This window comes from Patagioenas fasciata, chromosome 2 (assembly GCF_037038585.1).
Source record: "Patagioenas fasciata isolate bPatFas1 chromosome 2, bPatFas1.hap1, whole genome shotgun sequence".
NCBI lineage: Eukaryota > Metazoa > Chordata > Aves > Columbiformes > Columbidae > Patagioenas > Patagioenas fasciata.
The window spans coordinates 159,487,395-159,509,518 of NC_092521.1; the positions used below are offsets into that span (position 1 = coordinate 159,487,395).

The 22,124-nt window shown below is 39.5% G+C and overlaps 1 protein-coding gene across 1 annotated transcript in view; it reads left to right on the forward strand.

The window, feature by feature from the left end:
- Positions 1 to 22,124, forward strand: part of PTPRN2 (protein tyrosine phosphatase receptor type N2) — a 651,416-nt gene that overhangs the window by 565,943 nt on the left and 63,349 nt on the right. The window contains 1 exon segment of the mRNA XM_065830742.2: positions 21,690 to 21,837. Coding sequence (XP_065686814.1) covers positions 21,690 to 21,837 — 148 coding nt within the window.

The following is a 22,124-nucleotide window of genomic DNA, read 5'->3' on the forward strand; positions in this document are numbered from 1 at the left end:
AGAATTGTCTTCATATGGTGATGAATAAACTTTAAAAAATGGTCACATTGGTCAAGATCACTGTTGCAGTGTTCAGTGTCCATAATTCAGTCAATCCTATTTAACCCTGAATGAACTCATACATATGTTAGCTATCTGACAGCATATGTTCTATCTTAGCTGGTGAGGGTTCAAAGAAGGGTAAAAGAAATGCTGCAGTGTCTTGAGAGTACAAACCACACAGAGAGAACAAAAATAGTAAATTTGTTTAGTCTAACCTGAACAAACAAAAATCACTGAATCAGGGGGGTCTGCATACATGCTTTGAAAAACAGGATGGGGAAAAATTGTTCTTAATGGGTGCAGATGATACAGTTAGGAAGAAAATATGGGTTAGAATCGAAAGGATGCATTTAGCTTGGATATCAGGGCAAGCCTAATAGGAAGATCAGGCTGGCAGTGGGGATGTTTACTTAAGGGAAGTAGTTAAATCGTAAATTCAGGATTTGCCAAAGGTGAAGCTGGGTAAGGTTTACATGGGAAGATCAGCATCGCTTAGCTACAGAACTGAAGCAAAAGATTGGACTTGATCAGAAGTGCTTGTGTTTTGTGGGTCACACTGAAACCGGAGAGCTGACCCAATTTATGTTTTGCTCAGAATTAAATGCACGTATCTGTAATACCTTATTTACCTGTATTTTTCTCCCTCTGGAGATGCCGTGGCTTGTTGTACTTCAGCAATAGAAGACGCTCACCAGAGGGGCACTTTTCCTCCCCTTGCCCTGCAGCTGCAAGTCAAAGAGAGCGAGGGGCCAGTTCACAACTTTTATACCATTCTCTACAAGAAAGTTCTCTAGTTCTTCCCATTTTGTGCTGCCACAATCCTCTTATCTTCTAAATTTTTTAGATACTTTTTGGCGAAAAAATATCTCAGTGCCTAAAAAAGCAACGAGAAATATTAGCAAGGGGCCTAGCAGGAATGGCAAATACCATCTGCTTTACAGGGTAAATGCACTTACAGCTCTGTAAATGTGTTTTTCAGCTCCACAGTGTGCAGCAAAGTAGCAGTTAGCTGAGCTTGGGCTTCTCAGTCTTTATTGTTTGTAGGTGCCAGGACCTCCCCAGAGAAAATAAAACAATGGATTACTGTATAAAGTGGCAACAGGAAATATTTTATTTTTATTTATAAACAGAATAAATCTTTAATGAAAATAGCTTACAAGAAATGTTTCTGCCACTGCTGAGTGACTCCATGTAATTTTGCTCAGAGGTAGCGTTGGTCAGAAACATTTCTGTAAAGCTGTCTAATTTGCTGGAAAATGCTCACAGGTTGTACCTGAAGTGATGTCTATGTCACCTCAAGTTTGTTTTTTCTGGAGTTTGTGGCTGGTCACAGGTACCGTTTTCTTGGAGGACTTGCTGCCCCTGGTTAGCCCATTGTTTATAGTACTTGAGGTCTAGAGAACCCCGGAATCTTCCAAAGCCATGTGGCTGTGGGGCAGTCTCCTCAGTTAGATTGAAATCACTGTTTCGAAGAGAAGAATCCTGCATTTCTGCCGCTTTTCCTATACAGCAAAGGCGAAGTCTCCGTGCTGCTGACGGTAGCATGAGGTGGTTTATACTGTTGGCAGGAGGAAGCAGGGAGGCCCAGAAGGACAGTGCTAACAACATTCAGAGCCTTTTTTTCCTGTTCTTCTTCCTCACGTTTCTAGCAGGAGGATGGCCCATTGGCACTTCTTGATTCTGTCATTCTGAAAGATCCAAGCACTCTGGAAAGTGTAATTACAAGAGCACGTTTTATGCAGTTGTGTTTGTGGCACTGACTGGCTGGTTCCAGCATGAGCAACAACACAGAAGTGCCCGGATTTTGGTCACTGTTGGTTTTGCCAAAAAACACACACTTGTATTTCAGAAGGTCACAGCAAGGGAAGAATAGGAACTTAGAATGAGATTTCCATCCACTTTATTCATATGTGTACATCTATATTTCAAGTGCCAAGAGAAGTCCTAATAAAGTGCAATGCTTCACTTTGCAGTCCAGCAAGAAAATGAAGGGGGGGCTTGAAAGTTTCCAGGAGAGATTTAGCCTCCCTAATTTGGGCTCCTAACTTATATCTACATTTTAGGCACTTAATGAAGTGGTGTTGTTGACTCAAGTCCATAAATTCCCTCTCTAGTTGGTAAAGTGAGTGAGTGGCTATGAAGGTCTCCAGGGAATTAAGCAGAGAGTGGATTTCTCTTGGGAGGCCCCCTCTTGTGCCTGCACCATCCCATTGACTTCTGCAGCTTAGACACAGTCTCTTCGGTTTGTGCTGAAGCACATGTTCAGCACCTAAGTCAGGTAGATGGGATCCCACATCTGTTTCATATATTACCACACTTGTTTGGTTAAAATAATTATAATCTTTTATGAATTTTTAAATGAAGAACAGTACTGCAAAGAAGGAGGTGTATGCTTTTGATGATAACATTTTGAGGTTATCTGAATACTGTATATGAAAGGGAATTTGCAGAAGCAGAAGTGATTTTCTGTGTTTTGGGGTTTTTTTCCCTTGTAAAGACAGACATGCAGAATTTGGAGCATCAAACATAAATTAGAATTTCAGAAAGTGTGAATTTAGAAAAGGTCCTCCTCAGTACTTGTTTAAGCTGGAAGTCTGAGGAGTCTTCTCCCTGAGGGTGTGAAACTGCTGTATGTATTGCAAATAATAATAGTCCGTGACAGTTTGTGCATACTGTACTTTTCAGAAGGAGAAGAAAGTTTGATAACTGGGCTGAATGAGGCGGTGGGAGCAAATGATCTAGCAACTGAAATCTAGGGCCTCCCATGTAGGAGATGTAAGTCCACTTGATCCCCTTGTCTTTGGCACTATGCCTGCAAAACCAGAAGTATTTGCCCCATAGAGAAGGAAAGCATGGCCTCAAATGAGAACTTTGTGTCAAAAGGAAGTTCTGGGACAGGCTGTGTCCCAGAAGGTGACACAACCTGAACTGGGGGACATGGGACAGAGATCTCCTGCTGGGAAGCCAGTCAAACCCAAGATGTTGAATTTTGCATCTGCTTTGGTTTTGACGCTGAATCAATGGCAGGATTGCTGTGGGACTGAGAAGGGTACTAAGGAGTGAATAGTTTCCAATGTCGAAACTGGGGATTTTTTTATAACATTGGTATCCTGTAGTCTCTGCATAGAAACTTCTTGATGGTTTATAAGCAATTTCCCCTCGCTCTCATTTTTTTAAAAGAACCTCTGCTTGAAATGAACTCTATGGGGTAGCTTCTATAGATTTTCCTTTAATTGAATATGGAGGAGTGTAACTGAGTGACAGAAGACACATTCCAACAAGAAAAAAAATATTTGTTAAATCCTCCACCACATTTTGCTGAAACTCCTTGATTTTATTCTTAAAGCTACAATAAATACATGAGCAAAAGGCATCTAAACACATTTCTCTAAATAAAGAGAGAAACTCCAGCATGTGAGGACCGATAGCACTGTGCAAGATCCAGATGTACTTTCCACCTCGAGCTTAATCCGTGTATACACAAAACATTTCCTGAGCAAAGGAGCGTGATGCACAGTATGTGAGTACAGTGCACTGCCCGGGGACACACACCGCAGAGGTGATTAATACCAGCAGGGACAAAGGTGAGGAGTGCAGGGACAGCGAACAAGGTCTTTGTCACAGTTATGGTGTGTTCTATTATTTATCGGGGTTTAAAATTTTATTCTTTTTCCACCATTTCCTTCTACCACCATTAATTTCCCTTTAATGAATTTCAAGAATTCGAATAGTCTGATTTCAAAAAAGCTTACGACTGGGAAAATGAATAAAAAATTCTCCCTCGCATGGGAAGGGAAACAAGTCAGTGGTGAAGCTTAGCTAAAAGCATAAACTTCTAACACATGTGCTAAGTGGATCTAAATACCAATTCATCTTTTAGCTGTGCCAGTATAAATAGTTGTAGGAGTCTAATGAAATTTGAGTCCCAAGAAGGCTTTGGCCCTGAAGGCCATTTCATCACAAACAGTCAGGCAAGGGGAGTCACAAGAGAAAAAGCTGTTGTGTGTGGTGTTACTCAGTGACAAGATAGCCAGTATCCCAAAAAGACATAAATACTGTGGATGGGAAAATCTTCACCCCTCTCTCCCTGGGTTGTCACGCTTTTAGGGACAAGTGGAGCTGGGTACCTCCTGAAAGAACGGCATTTATCCCTTCATTTTAGGGGTTTTTTTCCTCCTTAAATGTTTAAGTTATTCTGAAATATTTGCCTCTGTTTGTTTAAAGCCAGGACTTGAGATATAGGAACAAAGAAAAAAACTGCAAAGAAAAAGTACAAAAAAAACCTCCTTGCATATGAAAACAGCTCTACTAATAGAGCCATAAATCTAATAAATGGATGTATGTACTACATAGATTTCATCAATAAAACTCAGAAAAAATATTTGTGAACAGGTTACCCTTTGATTCTTCCATTTCTATTTGTTTCATTTTCAGTTGCCTCTCTTTTTCTGTATTAATCTTGTTGAATGGGCCTTAGGAAATAACAACAATTACAGAATCAGTATTAAATCAAGAAGAACATTCCTTTTGAACATGGTACGAAATTAATTTCAAAATATTTTTTTCCCTAAATTCAGTTGTTTTCCCCAAATGTATTCATAGAAATAACTCGCCAAATTTCTGTGGCTTCTTGGTCTGTCGTTTGACTGTGAGGTGTTTATTCCAGCTTTGTTTAAGCTGCTTGGGTTGAACACTTTTGGCCATCTTATATTATTCCCTAAGGCTTTTAGTAGAAAGATGAAGAAACACATTTATATTAATATTCTAGAGTACTAATTTTAGAAGCGTTACATTGGGAGGAATATATGACACAAAACTAGCTCGTGCAACTATGTGCACAAAGTAAAAAGAAATGATCATTGCCATGGCTGAAAAAAATGAGCTGGCTATCTGAACTTTTCTTTCTGTTTCTCTCAGCTTTTTCCATTTCTAGAGAATATGCAGGTAATATCAAGGCAAGAAGAATGCCAGTTGTAGCAAGTAGCAAAAGATGCTAGGAGGTCATTTAACAAAAAAGATCTGTTTTTTGATACTCCAGATTGAAGATAAGGGATTTTAGTGGCTCCTCAGCTGCTTCTGAGTGTCTTATTAGTGGCAGAAACCAGAGATGAACACTCGTCCGGGAGGCTGCTGGTCTTGTCTTTTGGCTCCAAATAGATCCTCAGTAATGAAGTGCTCTTTGCTGTGTTTGTCCTCTTGTGCACGCTCACATCATGCATTGAGTTGTTGATAACTCATTGAAGCAGATGTAGCAGTCAAGCGTATTTTGGATCGAACTGGTGAAAAAGCCTGTTTAGAAGGAGGAGGATACTAGAAGGAGAGTGGTTCAGGAAGATTTCTCAGGCAGGAGGCCCAAGATGATAATACACATTACAGAGGATTTCTGAGCTGGCGGCAGAGTTTGGATGTGAGAAGAAGATGAGTTTTGACTCGCTGAGGGGGAAAGAAGTGGCTCACGCAGGTTGCGAGACGTGGTGCACCGCTAAGATCAAATGACATCGTAAATGGGACTACACCTGCAGAGCTTGTGAAAACACTTAACAGTTCAGGATGAAACTGGGACTCGGTCCATGCTACTTACAAAGGGGGCATCTTACGGGCTCTGTGTTTTTTTAGTTACACCAGTTGCAGTTTAAGATACCCAGAACTCCAGTGGTATTTTGGAGGCCTCATTCTCTTCACATGGGCTACGCCAGCAGAAGTTACTGCAAGTGCTCTGGTTAAGATGCTGTTGGCAATGAAGGCAGCTTAATCACTCCATTGATTCAACAAAGTCTGTTTATTCTCATCTTCAGGGCAAGATAAATGTATACTTTGCTTTCTGCAGCTGTTTCTGGGATTAGGCCTTAACTTGACAGTGTTTTGGAAGTAAGGTGTCAGAATTTGGGTGGTATTTGGAAAAGTTAATGTGTAGGACACAGGCAAAATGCTCTTGTGATGATCAAATCTTGCATATGCACCCACGACGCAGCTGTGAAAACATTTTTAAATAAGGAGATAAACATGAAAATAATCTGTCAAGCTCACTTGTGGATGGCATAGTATTTGCTGTTCCATGAAGGAGGACTAAGTTACTCTTTGGTCAAAACCAGATGATGTGAAAGTTTGCTACCCTCGAATATTCCAACCCTGCCCCAACATGCCTTTATAAAATACATACTTTTGCTATGATTTTCTCTCTTTTATATAACTCTGGTTTTGTTGCAGACCAGAGTGATATCTTCTCATTTTTTCTAGTTGGTAGCTTGTTCTCAGTGCTGTTGTGTCTCCCTCATCCTCTTGTCCTAAACTTGTGTGCTTGCCCAGCTGACCAGGAAAACCCTGTCATAGCTGAGGAAAATTATCATTTACCTCTTGTTTCTGGCTGCTTGCTGTACCATTGCATTGAGCTAAGAATAGAAGGGGGGGGTGACAAATCACGCACACCATCACCTCCTTCAAGTATGGCCTGTTACTGCTCTGGAAGTTATTCCCTGCTCTTTTCTTTTTGAAATGACTATGAGGACTGGTGTCCAGGTCCTAAAATGTTTCTGTCCTCAGCCTGGTTAGTAGTAAATCCATTAATGGCTTTTGAAGACGGTTTCTGGGTTTGACATTTCTTTAAAAAGATGTTTCGCTGACTGTGTATCACAACTGCTTTATTTTTAACATGACTTATGTGAAGGTCTGCCTCCTCCTGACTGGGCTGTTTGTACTATCTAGAACATTCCCATGAACATTCAATAATCCTACTGCACATAGCAGCTAAGCTCTAGTAGCTGTCAGAGTGTAGGGAATTGAAGCATGTTTCTGTGCTTCTTCTATTAAATATGTGCACATGCAACACATTTCTTTAAAGAAAATAAATAAAAAATGACAATGTCTCATTGGATACATTGTATTTATACCTTGAGCATTGAAGAGAGCCTGGTAATTAGAAAGTTGTTTAAGCACTTTTTTTTAATTGAAAAGGTATTGAAGTTGAGAAAACAAATACAGTCAGTTATTTAGTACTTGCTAGTTCTTATGTTCTTTTTGTATTTTGGACTTCAGCTGGTTGCAAATAAAAATACAAACGGAATAGCAATGCGCACCATGATTTGTGTTCTTGCCGTCATCCAAATTCACAAAAAGAGGCAAACATATTAAAGAAATTTGATAAGACCAGGTGGTCTGAGTGAATAATTTCCCTTTCATTAACATATTCCCCTTATTAACTCTGTAATTAATTGTACATAGCTAAGGAAAGCTATGGAAATTGCATTTTGAGATGTATCAAAGCTGACTTTATGCTTCAGACTTCCATGCAATTTACTATTAATGAAGCAAGAGATGGAGGCCCTAAATCTATAATTATTACTTACTATTTGAATGACAAGCAAAGAATTTTATCAGCACAGTTTCAAATGAAAGGGGATTAGCAGCTAATGTCGAAATTGTTAATCTTTCTTATTAAAATAATTTTGACGAGAGTGTTTAGCCTGAAAGAGGTTTCTGGAACATCATTTACCATTAAAACAGCTATTTTCTGAAGCTCAGTATGAATTTGTCTAAGTTTGACAGCAGGGTGCAAATATTTTTTAAATGAATGAATATTTTATGGGAGCTAAGGCTGTTCATGTGTGAGCCGATGCCGAGCTGCTTGCTGTGTTCATATTCCTGGAGTGTGTAGCAGGATGGTAGTTCAATATCCATCTTACCAAAGTGAAGATGTCTACTGAGATAACAACGGAAAAAAGCTACAGCAGAAAAATCTGAGAACTGAAATTATACCCAGGTGGGGGCCCTGTCAGAATCAAGCCCTAGATCTTGATGATGTTTTTATGACACAGAAATAGCTTATGGTTATGTTTGATAACCATGTTACTTCGTATATAGTTAGGCCTTCTCACTCCTTTAAATGGTGGTATATTTACAGTTTTCATATATTTTTATTAGTGTCATGTGCCTTGAGATGAGTATTCAGTGGTGGGTGCTTTATACCCACATGTACACTTCTGTACAAATACCATGTACAGTAACGGTATCATCATATAATTATAGATAAATGTTTGTGAGTGGAGATATTATATACACATCTTCTAAGTGTTCGTGAAAAAGTATTTGACATTTTAAATTTTAAAACTTTTCCTTGCAATATTTGCAATTTTCATCTCTTACAGGAGTGGAGCACTACCAATGAAGCTGACAAGGCTGTTTTCACTCCTCAGGATGAGGAAATTGCAAATATATAATGACATAAATGGTGAAAAGCAAAGCAGGGATAACTTTAAAAAAAAATAATTTGCAGTGGTTTCAGCCACATAAGTACTGGACGAGATGTATGTTAAAGAACGCTATTAATTTGCCCGTGTCCCGTTATAGGAAAAAGCTAATCTAAGAGATGTCACACGTCTTTGTCAGTGACAAATCTTACCAGCAGAATAGAGATCATTTAAATGCTTTGATCAAGACATTATTTGCGTGAATAGTTGGACTTTATATAAAGACACCTTTGATGCAACAAACCCCCATGTACCTGCTCTACCACGAGACTAATCCAAGCTTTACCTCTTGTGTGGGCCATGTTGGAACTTACTTGGATTCACTCAGAAAATTACAAGTTGCAGAATTAACCTTTTATCTGTAGTCCCACAGGTGTTTCTTTGCAACAGTCTTGCAGAGAGTGGTATTGTAGCAGAAAGTGTCATAGATTGTGTGTTGGCATCATTCAATGAGATGGAATCGAAGAGTTTTTAGCTTCAACATAGCAGTTGTTCAATAGCATGCAGTAACAATACCTGAAGAAGCAGTTTCATTCTAAAAGCATGTTTTGTATGTATTATAATTATGTGTGAAGTCAAAGACATCAAGGGTTCTTCTTAATGTATAAGAATCATAGCAAACCATGTAGACCACAACGGTAAGAGACAGTGACCATGCCACTGGGGTAGGCTGGTGAACTTAAGAGGTGGAATTTGTCAAGGATGGTGCAGAATGGTGCAGAATCCAGAACAAATGCTTTTCTAAATGTAGGAGTATTTCTGATGCAGATATTGATCTGCATTTTAGTAGGAAGGCACCCAGAAGAGATGGTTTGTTTAATCACAGCAACCACGCAGAAGCAGGAACATAAAATCCCAGGTCACTGCTGGCTGGCAACAGGGGGGATGCCCAGCTGCTGCTCAGGTGGACGTGTGATACCTGCCTGCAAAAAGCACTTTCTTCTTTCCTCATTGCCTCCTTTCACCTATCAATGTCTTTGTTTGCATTAGACCAGTTTGACTGAAAACATTATAATAGTGTCTAATTATTATTAATACAGTGAATATACTAATGGTGCCTAATACATTATTTCTTCTGGAAGTCCAGAAATTACTTTTGTGTCATTTAAAGTTCTGCTGGAGTCAAACAAATTCTTCAATATCTGAGGGTATGCATCAGCCTTTGACTTCCCATTCGTGTATCCTCACAACTGAGTTTTGAGAAACTTCATCCTTTAGGTAGAGTTCTGGCGCCTGAAATAAGAACTTTTGATTAAAGTCACTGGGAACCTTTCAACTCACTTCAGTAACCAAAATAATAATAACCCAACTCTTACATAGCAGTTTTGATCAGTAGGTTCAAAGCTCTTTTTAAAGGTCAATATCATTATCCTGTCTCTTTAGCCCATGAAGCTCAGGCACAAACAAGGAACTGTCTTGACCAAGACTAACCTGAAGGTCAGAAGCAGAGCCAGGAGTAGAGCCCCATTCTCTGGTTTCCCAGTGCTCTCACAACTAATCATATTGGCTTTAAGAGAAAAAGGATCGTATTGAAGGGCAATATTTTTGCCCTTTTTTGTCCCTCATTAGTCTTTTTTAAGACATGAAAGTATGACATGAAAGTATAAAGGAGTTCTGCACCTGGATTTGTCAGATTTGATTCTGCGAGTTTAGTTTTGGCCTCATTATCTAAGAGCAAACTATTCCGTATTTGGAGAGCTGAAAGATATTAAATACACATTGGAAAAGCTTGCGAAAACCAAACTGAGGACATGCAGTCTATAGTTAGTTACCTCTATGATGGAAAGAGAGGCCATCTACTCATTTTTTGAGTCTCTTCTGAGTTGTCACCAGTTTTCATCAATAATATGTGTTCCCAGTCTGCTAGGTCCTTAGCTGTTGCACACAGGCTCATGCACACGTGCACTGAATTTTAGGTTCGTTATTTTGCTTTTTCCTCCTGTTTAGCAGTAAGTAGTACTTGTACTGTTGGCCCAAAACTACTACTAATATCACTCTCTCAATGTTTACTCTTTGGTTCAGCATGTGAAGGCAAGTGTTCCAAGGAAAAGAAACAGCACACAAAGAAATGTTTAATAGTTACCACTTATGACCAAAATTCACTTATTCCCATAACATTTTATTCACTTGCTGTGTTCTGGTTTTTGTTTTTCTGGTTTTCTTTCTTTGCAATGCAGTCTCCTCTTTCATCATTTCACTTCTTTGTTGACCTCTGCAGTCTGTTCCTGGCTTCTTTTTGTGTCCTCTTTCACATTGTTTTTCCCTTGTTCTTATTTTGCCTTCTGTCACTTCAAATATTTTCATCTGTGGATTAGACCAGTGTTCCTCCAACTTCTTTAAAGTGTTATCCCTTGCCGGCTTCCATAGAAACCAGAGAGTCCCAGGAGTAGGGAGTATGTCTTCATCTTACACACTTCTAAAGCTTTTCTACCCTCACTCCACAATCCCTTTTGAATGCGTCATGAGAAAAACATTTGAGAGTTTGAGAATCACTGAGCTAGTCCAACCTCAGCTGAAAATCCCATGGAGCATAGATAAAAGGTTACCTAAAAAATGGGACACTTCTGTAGATTTGGGAGCTGAGTAGATGCCAGCTGCATCTTTCTCATGGCCAGCATTGCTCAGTCTCCTGCTGCACGTTGGTGCGACATGGCTGTGAGTGTGACATGGAAGGGATAGGGCAGAAGTCAGGCATGTCTTCATAGAATCAAAGACTGGTTGGGGTTGGAAGGGACCTCAGGAGATCATTTAGTGCAACCCACCTGCTAAAGCAGGTTCACCAGAGCAGATCGCACAGGAAGGTGTCCAGGCGGGTTTTGAATGTCTCCAGAGGAGGAGACTTTACAGTCTTAGAGTAATTGCATTAGTTCCCTTCATCCTAGGTCTGGGACATGGTTCCAACATGGTTTTGAGTGCTAGGATTTGACCATTGAAGTTGTTCATGGAATCTGAAGTTTCCCCTCTGGCTGTGATGGGAGTTTTCTAAGGAAAAGACTGATTATCCAGCCTGTGCTTTCCCTGCTTTTTCTCACAGGTGACCGTACGTTCACTTGTGCTTACACACGTTCTGCCATGAAGCTGTCGATGTAGTGTGGATTACTAGACTTCTTGGATTTCCTATTGCATATTGTCAGTTTTCACACACATAAACCTGTGCTTCTTTTTTACTATGTTTTGCTGTCTGTGTTGACTCTCACTATCAATTTTGACATCTTTTTTTTCCCCCAAAAACCACTGAAAAGTAGAGGTTTTCCTTTATAAGTCATGATTTTCTCCTAGAGAAGCATCTTGAAAAGAAAAGTGAAACTTTTATTCACATATCTAAGAAGAGTAGTAAGAGTATTACTGCTTATCCATTTGCTCTAACAGGGAGCTCTATGTCTGTAGAAATAATATTTTCCTTTCTACCCTCAAGATGGCCACTGTCTAGCAGAGGCATAATTTGCCAGACTATCTATAAATCACATCATGTGCTGTATCACTTTGATGTACTTGGTCATGGTTGCCTGGGTTTTCCTAGTCTCATTATCTCTGCAGAACTTGACCATGCTTGAAGAGAAGATTATTTTTAAACATGACGTTTTCAGAATTCTATATTTACCTCTTGGTAATTTTTTTTTATATATAGTAAATGAAGATGACTGTACAAGTGCTCTGAAAAGAAACACAGACTTTAATTCATTAAAATCTGAATTTGCAAATACGGTACCCAACCGGGAACCCAAATTTAGATGTTTAATTGAGTTAGCGAGGCTCAGAGGGGAAGAAGGCAGGGAACTTGGTTTTGTGTTTTCAGCTAGGTAATTAGTGTGCAGTAATATATTTTTAAAGTTTTCATTTCAGGCATAGAGCATCATTAGCAGGCATATAAATGAACCACAAATATGTCTTGGATTGTGGTATGACGCTCAAACCATTAGTAAAAAAGTGAAGTGAGAAGAAGGGATCATCTCAAAAATAGGTTTAATGTGTAAGAAGAAAATACACTTTCCCGTGAGAATGGAGTCGAGTGTCAGTATTTATTAATATCACAAAGAGTCAAAGGACTTGATCTGTATATTTTTTGCAACTTTTCTGCTACTTTCTATTCAGCTATGTATCTTGTGCTTATACTTTTTAACAAAGCTACCAGAAGCACTTCCCAAAATGTCTCAGTTGAGAAACTCAGCTGACACTGTCCTTGGCATCAGTTCCTATCCTGCAGAGTTATCTTTAATGGGGAGGTTTGGGTTTGTTTGTTTTTGGGTCTTTTTTGTTTGTTTGGATTTATTTTTGGTTTCAATAGATGTCACAACATATCCCATGCTGTAAAATGGCACTATTAGGCTAAGAGGTTTAGCCCTCCATTTATTGAAATAACATTCTTCCCTTACTTAAAGGCTATTTATTATTTAAGATCTTTATTGTGAAATCTACCATAAGAAGCACAGAAAGCCTGGAAACTGATTTTGGCTGATTCATCTTTCAGATCTTTATTATTTAGGTTGGCATTTCTTTGTATAAACAGAATCTACCATGTGTGTAAATTAAATACCTTTACTCCTCAACCACTTAAACCCAGTGCTTCTAAACAAAACCCCCAAACCAAAACCTGTTCTCATTCCATTGGAGTCAGAACATTTGGTATGCTCTAATTACGAAAGTGTTATCAGATGTGAATTCATGAAAGCTGTACAACCTTTAGCCCTTTCTATAGACATGATCACGGAAAAAGGAAAGAAGAGTGGTCAAGAAGACTGGGTTCTGAATTTCCCTGAAAAATAAGTGGTTTAGGAGCATATTCTGTGACCCTGGGAAATTCATGTTGATGTTTCTGCCCTTTCATTTCCTGTCTGTGAAGCGGCAGTGATACCCGCGACACTCACCTCCCCTGCAGAAGTGATGCGAGTCCTTTCAGACAGTTGGGCAGAAGGAGCTATAGAAATACAGAGATCGTAAGGGGGCAAATTATATTCCTTTTATGGTAGTCATCTTCTCCTTTTTGTCGAAGTTTATTTAAAGCAAAGTAATTGCAGGGGTGAAATTTCATAGGCATAATTTAGATTTCAAGAAAGGGAATAAGGAGGTGGAGATGGGGGTGGTTGTATTTTAAGACCTAGAAGACACCATTAAGTAGCTGATAATCCTTAAGAAGGAATTATTTGTAGAGTTAATTTCTTCATCTTCTGCCATATTTAGGGAGGCAGAGTAAATAGAGTAAATATTTCATAATTAATTTCTTAGCTATGTTTCCTTTTAAAAGCATACACGCGTCCATCATTCCCAATTCAAGCGATGCTTAGCATCCCTCGTATTTTCCAAGATTTCCTCCAGAGCTGAAAACCTGCAGCAGTCCATACCAGGTTGTATCCAGCCATTTCATTGGGATTTCATTGAGCACCTTTGGCAGCTGGGAGCTGTAAGAAAAGGGATTAGTGAGTGTTTGTCTGACACACGCTGATCCCAGCACCTGCTGATTGGATTGAAGTAATCCTTTTACAAGTTACAAAACTCTATTATCAGAGCATTAAGAGAGGGGCAGGCAGTGATATACGCTGCATCAAGGGTATATTAATTTAGGTAAACAGAACGTACGTGGCCATTTAATGTACTTGCGAATTACACTCATTCTTGCAAAAGTTGCGCAATAGTCTAGTTTGATAGATAATGTCATACACTACTCATGCAAAGATGATACTTCTCTAGACACCCAAGGACAATAATTTTACATTATTTTAGATGGCATGCTTAAAGCATGACAGTGGTCTCTGTGTACAGAGTGTACTGTATAAATTTAACTACTCCTAAAATTACATTTGGCCCTTTGAAGGCAACTGCAAGGCTGATGTGGCCTTCAGTGAAAATGAGTTTGACATCCCTGGTGTACATGCTTAGTTATTTACAACAATCTTTACATCTCAAATATAAAATTGAAACTATGGGATGTCATTTTTTATTGTTGGCTGACATCGCCATAGAAGTTAATTTATTTCCTAATAGTACAACCTATTTGAAACAATCTAGGGATACTGTTTTCATCCAGGCTAAATAGTTGCTGTGTCAGAGAATTGCTTCCCTCTGTTTGGTTGTTTGGGATTTTTGTTCTTTCGGTTTTGGGGTTTTTTTTTTTAGTTTTTTTTCATCGCCTACCATATTATATATGACATTAGTAATGTTTTGTGCCAAATTACCAGTAAAACTTCATAGTAGTTTTTGATACTTCATTGAAAAAGTGTAAAAGCTATTCTTTTCACTGGTGTCATCAGGTACTGAGAAATACAAGAAAAATTAGGTCAAAACACATTTTGGTAATAATATGGCTGCAAACACTGAGGAGGAAAAATAAGGAGGCAAAATAATTTCTTGGTGTATTTTACAAAGACAAAATACAGATTCCCATGTTTTTATTTCCTAGGTTTTTTCGGTCGTAGTTAACTTAGACAGTTCTCGCTGATAAGATCAGGGGATCTGGGGTGGCACAGGACAAGTTAGAGAAGAGAAAGGAACCGTTTGCCTGAAATAACTGACTGATCGGATGATGAAATCGTGGCTCCAGTGAAGTCAGGAGTGTTGCCATTGACGGTAGTGGATGCAGAATGCTGACCAGGATTGAAAGTCTGTGAGACTTCATTGTCAGATGTGAAATTACTGAGATTTCTTCCAGATATGAGTTCTGAGAGATACTGACGAGTTGCCACAGCAGAATTTTTATTTTGTATACCTCTGCATATAAACGTATATATATTAACTCAGTGTAGGTAGCCAAATAAAGTCACAGTTCTCTACAATTAACCTTGAAAACTCGATTTGCCATGTTAGGACTAAAGCTAGTGCTTTTAAGAACAGTTCTGCCGTGACATTTCAGAGGTGGACCTGCTCTTGGTCACAGCTATAGACTCTGCATTATTGCATGCTGGCTGGATCAGAGCTTCAGAAACGTTGGTGGTACTTCAACAGAACTATAACTGTTGGAGAGAACTGTGATTTTCTTAATGTGTTAGTTGATTGAAAGACTTAAATTGGTTGAGATAATGCATCCTCTCTTTAAGGTCTGCTTTGTTAAGGAAGAGAGGGAGGGAAGGTATGGGCAGAGTTTGGCTCTGCTCCTGTGTTTTCTTTTCCATGGGGCACCATTGTGAATATTCTTCATGGAAACACATGTGATGAGCTCCCAGGCCTTGAATTCTGCAAGAACACCGTGACAGCTCAGAGAGAAAGACTGACTGCCTGTAAACAAGGAAGAGCCCAAAGTAACTTAATTGTTGCTATGAAACTGTGTTAGGAGGTGTGAGAAATGCTTAGAAAATGGCAGGAACTATTGTGGTGGTCGGCATGGTCTGAATATGGCTCGAGAGTCTAATAGTGATGCTTAGGGAGCTTTATTTGAGCAGAGCTGGACAAGTGTGGGTGCACCAAAATAGAATAAAGTAATCAGAATTTTATAAAAGAGGAGTGAGGAGGAGGAAAGAGGAGAAGACAAATGAACTTTTCTATTGCTGTTCCCTGAGTCCAGACTGAGCCCTAGAAAATAATGGAACACATATTAAAAAAGAAATTGCTGATTATCTAGTGAGAGATTTTTCAAGGACATAAAAGGGACGTAAGAGTGAGGGTCTCATTTAAGAGGATGGGGAAGGCTGGAGTCTTTCCTTTGTGTATTTGCTCATTTCCTCCATCCTTTCCATTGGGTAGCTGCACAATGAGTAAGAATGTGGATAATTTTATGAAGAATAAATCTGGCCTGGACAAACTTGATTGCTTTTTATTTAACTAAACCCAGTAGATGAAGTGAAAACAACAGATGTAATATATCTAGATTTTAATAAAGCCTTGAAACTCTCATGAATAGTTAATTGAAAAATTAATGTCAATGTTTTAGAAGACGATTATGTGGATTGAAATGTAGCTACAGGATGGTATACAAAAAGTAATGAACAAAAGCTACGTATGGAATGTCTGGCAGAGTACAGGAATTGCTGTTAGATCCAGTTATATTTAACTTTTTAAATAATGATCTGGAAGTGGATGAAAGTGACTTAATGACTTTTGCAAGTGGTATCACAGTGTAAAGTTCTGCACAGAACTGAAGACAGAGGTGTAATTCAAAAGTTTGAAAATCTTAGACCTGAGAACACATGCAACAAATTTAAGTTATCTTTGAAGAAAAGAGTCACAAGAAGAGATGTCTGTAGTTTGCATAGATCCATTAGTTCATGATCTGTGAAGACAATGAAATAGAAACAAGAGGAAATTATACAGAACAGCAATATTCTGTGTAAACAGACTAGGGTTGGAATAAATGCCTTTGAGACGATGGGTAGCAAAATAAGTTTGCAATAGAAAAGCGATACTATTGGCATCCCTGTGAAAAAGCCATCTCAAATGAAGACTTCTGTTCCTTACTGAAAATCTTTGAGTATTTCCAGGAATACAAAGTGTTGTTCAGAACAGTATGTGCCTCAAGAAATAGTCATGACTATGTTGTAGGCTTCTGCTTTAGATACAGGACACCTGTTAGCAAAGTTTCTTTGTGAAGTACAAGACACAAGGCATCATTTGAAGTCCTGGAAAAGTGAAATCAGATAGACTCCTTCTGTCTCTAACTCCTATAGCACTTTGAGTAATATGGGTGGGAACAGAGAAATTTACTGTGAAGCCACTAATGATAAGGTATTAAGCCAGAAAAATGAAGGTGAAAATCTTGTGCTGTGTTGAAAGTAAATTGGATTTGTGCAAAAACGTTTTCCTCTTACATGTAGTTCATGTCGTATGCACTGAAGAAGACAACGTTTAAGCAGAATATCAAAAATGCCGGGTGTCCTGTGCCAGAACAACGTGACCTACAAGTTAGCAAGGAGCAAAGGCCAAGTCAAAGCCTTTACTTAAGTCAGTTGAAGAGAATAACAAAACAAATTGTTTCAAGTATGGTTGTTTAGCGCACAATTTGCTGCGCAATAGCTAAGGCAAATTCCCTCCTATCCAGATTCCTTCAGAGATGCCCAGTGAGGCAGCACTGGCCCTCTGCGTCTCTGGAAGAAACAACCAGGGTTTGAAAGCAGAGGCTCTCACGCTGTTAGGTGAAAGGTGTGGATTTGAGTGGTCACTGCTCACAAGGATTAAGATAATGTCCCATCCACTTCTTCAGCTGACATTTGAAATTCGATTAGAGCTGTCGAGGTCTGTCAGTTTAACAGTTGCCCATCTTTTTATTAAAAGAGACATCCTCAGCTGTGAGAAGAGTGTCTAATCAAGTACGCATTGGAAGTATGTTGTCAAAAATAATTGCTTTTTGTAATAGCTGAATATCAGCTGATAAAACAGGTGGTTTTAAAACAAATATCTTGACAGATGCAAACCATACTATCTCTGAAGAAGGTATTTGGAGAGAATTAGAATTTAATTGTTATATTTGTTAACCTTAATTTAGTCGCAGAGCACGCACTGGATGCCTCTCCTTGAGTAAAGAGAAAAGCAAAGCAATGCGTTTTGACACCATGTTAGAACATCAGCCAAGCACCCAGGAAGCTTTACCAAAGCCAAGCCAGGCTGCTCTGCTCTGTCTTTAGAACCATAGAATCATTTTGGTTGGAAGAGACCCTTAAGGTCATGGAGTCCAACCATAACCTAAATCTAGCGCTAAACCGTGTCCCTAAGAGCCTCATCTATACGTCTTTTAAAAATTGCCAGGGATGGCGACTCCACCACTTCCTTGGGCAGCCTGTTCCGCAGTTCAGGCACGTTGACTCTGTCTTAATATTTGCACTGGCCCTGGTTCTTTTTGCCAGAGATTCATTGTCCCTGGGACAGTTTTTCATCCTCTGGCTGAAAACTCATCTTTTGCCTTACAACTGTCATGTCTCATACAATAATAATAGATGTTTACAACACATCACTCTCTCCACATAATGTTGATTCATCCCCCGTTTTCCCATAAAGTTTGGTAACGAGTATCATCTGTGCATAGAAGAGTCCTTGCAGGTGGGGCCCTGTGGAAGGAAGATTAAGACAAGTAAATTTAAGGTACATCAGGAGATCTGGCCAAGCAGACAGTGTTTGTTTAAATAATAGCATATACTTGGGTTTACAGGATTTGTCTTAATGTGGACATATTGGTGAGACCAGACCTCTGCCTTTTCCATCAGGCTTTGAGAAGCGTTACAATAACAGTGGTGACAACCTCTATTTATTTTACCTGCTGCTCTGGGACGAGGAAAATCATGTGCATGTTTGACACGTTGGTAATGAATTCCTTTTGTACCAGGCAAACACTGCAGAATGCCTCATGAAAACATCCTAATTAAGGAGTAGATTTGAGTAGACATGCAATCTTTAAAATATCAGAAGTTCCACTCAATTTAATGTACATCCAGCACCTCCCAAGAGGGTGTTTCAAAATCATGAAGCTTCTGTTTAACAAAATAGGGATGAGAGTAGGGGCTCTGAAGGACTGTAAATGAAAGATTATTCAACTCTGAGGGAACTGTGTGACTTCTGAATGTTTTAAAACAAGCTTCTTTCCTGGTAGCTTTTTTAAATGTGCGTAAAGCAGGTGTTTGCATTGTGCAGAACCTTCCATGGGTCTGCTCAAATAGTCAAACACCTTTTCAAGGTCTGTCAGAAAGTGCCCTGTGAATCTGATCCATGCAATGCAGGTGTTGATATTACCCAATAAATGGTTGTCTGGTTAAAGATTTCAGTGTGTTTTCATTTGAACATTCATTTCTCTTTGCACTCAGGATGCCTTGAAAAAGGAAGGTAAAAATAAAAAGCATGTTCCTTTTTAAAGAGAGATGAGTTATTTAAAAATTCATGTGCACTGAAAGCAATCAAATTACCTTAACTGTGTCACATTTGATGGTTTAAAAATAAAATTAAAAATCTTTTTAAAATGCAGTCCTTGAAATCATCAAATAGACAAGTTGCAGCCAACAAGAAGCTCCTTGCTACATACAGCCCTGCCTTAGGAATCAAATGTTCATGGCCCTTTTCCCACAGCTTCGTGGATCTGAGTATTTTGGAGAGATTCAGCATTGACAGATCTGTACATCTGCATAAAATGTCCCTGAAGTCTACGGGATATTGGTGATGGGCATGTCAAAATGAATCAGATTATAAAATTATGGTTTAAAATGGGAAGATGCTATAGGCTGGTCCTCGATTGCCCAGTCCCTGCCTGCTGCATGCTAAAGAGCCTCTCTGAGGGCAGGAGCCTTGCCTCAGTGGTATTGGAAGATTTTGCTGTTTTTTTTTTTCCTTTGCTCCATAAAAATTCTTATATACCAACTATTCTCTACTTAGGATGGATTATCATTGGGGTTTTTTTGCTTTTATTGTGTTCAGCGTACATGTTCGGGCACAGGTTTATTAGGAGAAAATAACGGGATCTTTAGCCTCCCTCATTTCCCCAGTAGCAACAGTCTTTTGCAAGGACAAAGAAGATACCAGAAGATACCTTCCTCCCATTAACTTGCAGGTTAAGGCTGGAAACACGTTGGCTGACCCGCTCCCCTAACACGCGCGGCTCTCCCAGCTCCCCATCCGTCAGGTCACAGCTCTGTCCACTGCGATGCTTTTTTCCTTCGTTACAGAAAAGAAGCAATCACACAGCAGGTGTTTTGATTGTATCTAGGCCAGCACTATTTTTTACCTCCTTTAGAAACCTTTCTTCCAAAGTGATCTATTTCTATACCCTTAAAGATATCCTTTCTGGAAGCATCGCTTCTTGAATCGCTTTTCAGTAACAGGTTTGATTTACAAATCTTGCGTAAAGACACACAGAGCCGACAAACCCTGCACAAAACAAAGCTGTGTGTCAGTGGCTCTTTTGTAACCGAAAACCCGTTCTAGCTGCAAGAGAGAGCAGCACCCTGCCCGCCTGGGGGGCTGGGGGTGCGGGGAGCGACAGCTTTAGCAGAGCTCCCATTTGGCAGAAGACAAGCTGCGAGCTTTTTGCACCTTCTGCTAAACCTGCTGAAAGGGCACGAGAGAGAGAGATTGTCTACGGAAAAGGTTTTCTAAGCAATTAAACTGCTTTTTATAACATTCAGTGAATCCTTTCCAGGAGCGTTTTCTAGACAAGTGTTGCTACAGATGGGGCTGGATCAGTGAGTGCTCCAGCAGGAGCTGCTTTGACCGAGGCTTGGGCCAGGTGCGACCACAGCTCTGCTCCTGATCCCCTCCAGAACCTGAGCCTGTCCGCTAAACAGTCAGTCCCTTTTTTAATCTGTTTAAGGATGTTAACTTCAACCTACCTTGTAAAGGTAGTACGGAGTTCAATTTACAAATACAGACTGGGTGTAATGTGAGATTATTCTGTTGCTTATTGTAGGAGGAGAATACAGGCTCTGAAAGCCAAATTAGCTCTGTAAGTAGGCTGAGAGTACGAGGTGATCACTTACTTAATTTTCATGTTAAAGGGAGGGAAAGATTTCTGGTTTTCTGGTTTTCCCCTTCCTGCTTTCTTCTCATCTACCTGGATGATTTTCAGGTCCATGGGATGAAGGAACAGGGTTTTAGTTCACTTTTGGCAAACCTTTGGAACTGAATTCCCGATCCACTGCTGTACTGAGTCTCTGGCCTTGGGAGATCTACAAAAACTTAAGACCTGCACCAGTATACTCTGATGTGCTGTTGTTCCTGCCACAGGCAGTTCATTTTTCTTTGGTGATGTTTCTCCTAACACAGTTGACTTTACTGAATGCCAGGTACAATCTTTAACAATGTTTATTAATATTAATTAACACCTTCTCAGTTCAAGACCCTCTCTGTGCCAGTCCCTGTGCAGGACAAGTTCCTAATGACCTGGTGCTTCAGCCTGGCAGTTTTTTAATTCTCCTTAACAGCTGTATCATAGTTGTGACTTGCATGTGTGCTTGAACTTTATCTGTAAAACCCTTTGGTTTTATATGAGCTGCTGTTGTAGTCAGTAGTTTTTATCAATGGACTTTTGTTTCTTTTTTCATTGCCTGATGAAAGAAGCATTTGGGATTACACTTTCTAGGTACTGAAGAAGAAATAGTTTTCTCCTGAAGCTCAGTAGCTGGGGCTTTCAAACGTTTCTGTTCTGTTAGCACTGGTACATCTTAGTGTTCTCATTTTGTGTAGCACAAATAAACTTGAAGTTGACTCTGTTAAGTGAATGAATTAGCTGTGAAACTGAGTGTGATTTGTCCCCAAAGCTCAGGATTCCTGTGCTCTGATTTTTGACTCCTGACTGTTCTTTCCTTCTGTAAGGATAAAGTCAAAGTATCTGAGCTTTTGACAGGTTGGAAAGCTGGAAATGAGTTGTGAGCAATTTCTTATTTGAAAAAGCCCTGAATTATACGATAAGTCTTCCCATTCTGCTTTTCATCCTGAAATACATTATTTTAGCTTACCCTTGAGCTTGGATAAGTCAATGCTTATTAAAGTATTCTTTATTTCCAGTCCTACATGGAAGATCATCTGAAAAACAAGAATCGTCTAGAGAAGGAGTGGGAAGCTCTGTGTGCTTATCAGGCTGAACCCAATGCCACCAATATCGCACTGCAGGAGGAAAACATCCAGAAGAATCGCTCACAGGCTGTAGTACCATGTATGTACACTTTAATTTGGATGATTACATTTTAAGTTCTTGATCCTTTTCTCAATATCCTTTGCACAGTGGCTTCAAAGCTACAGATGACAGGCGAACAGAATACGGAGTAGCATATGTGCGTACTAGACAGCTTATAGCTGTGACTATGGGCTTGGTGCATGTCCTGTTGTGGTATCAGACACACTTTATCTCTGTATAAGTTGCATATATGTTACAAAAATACACAACTCTGTCACATAGCACTGCTGCTGCAGCTGTGCCGTCTCATGAAATTCAATAGCCAG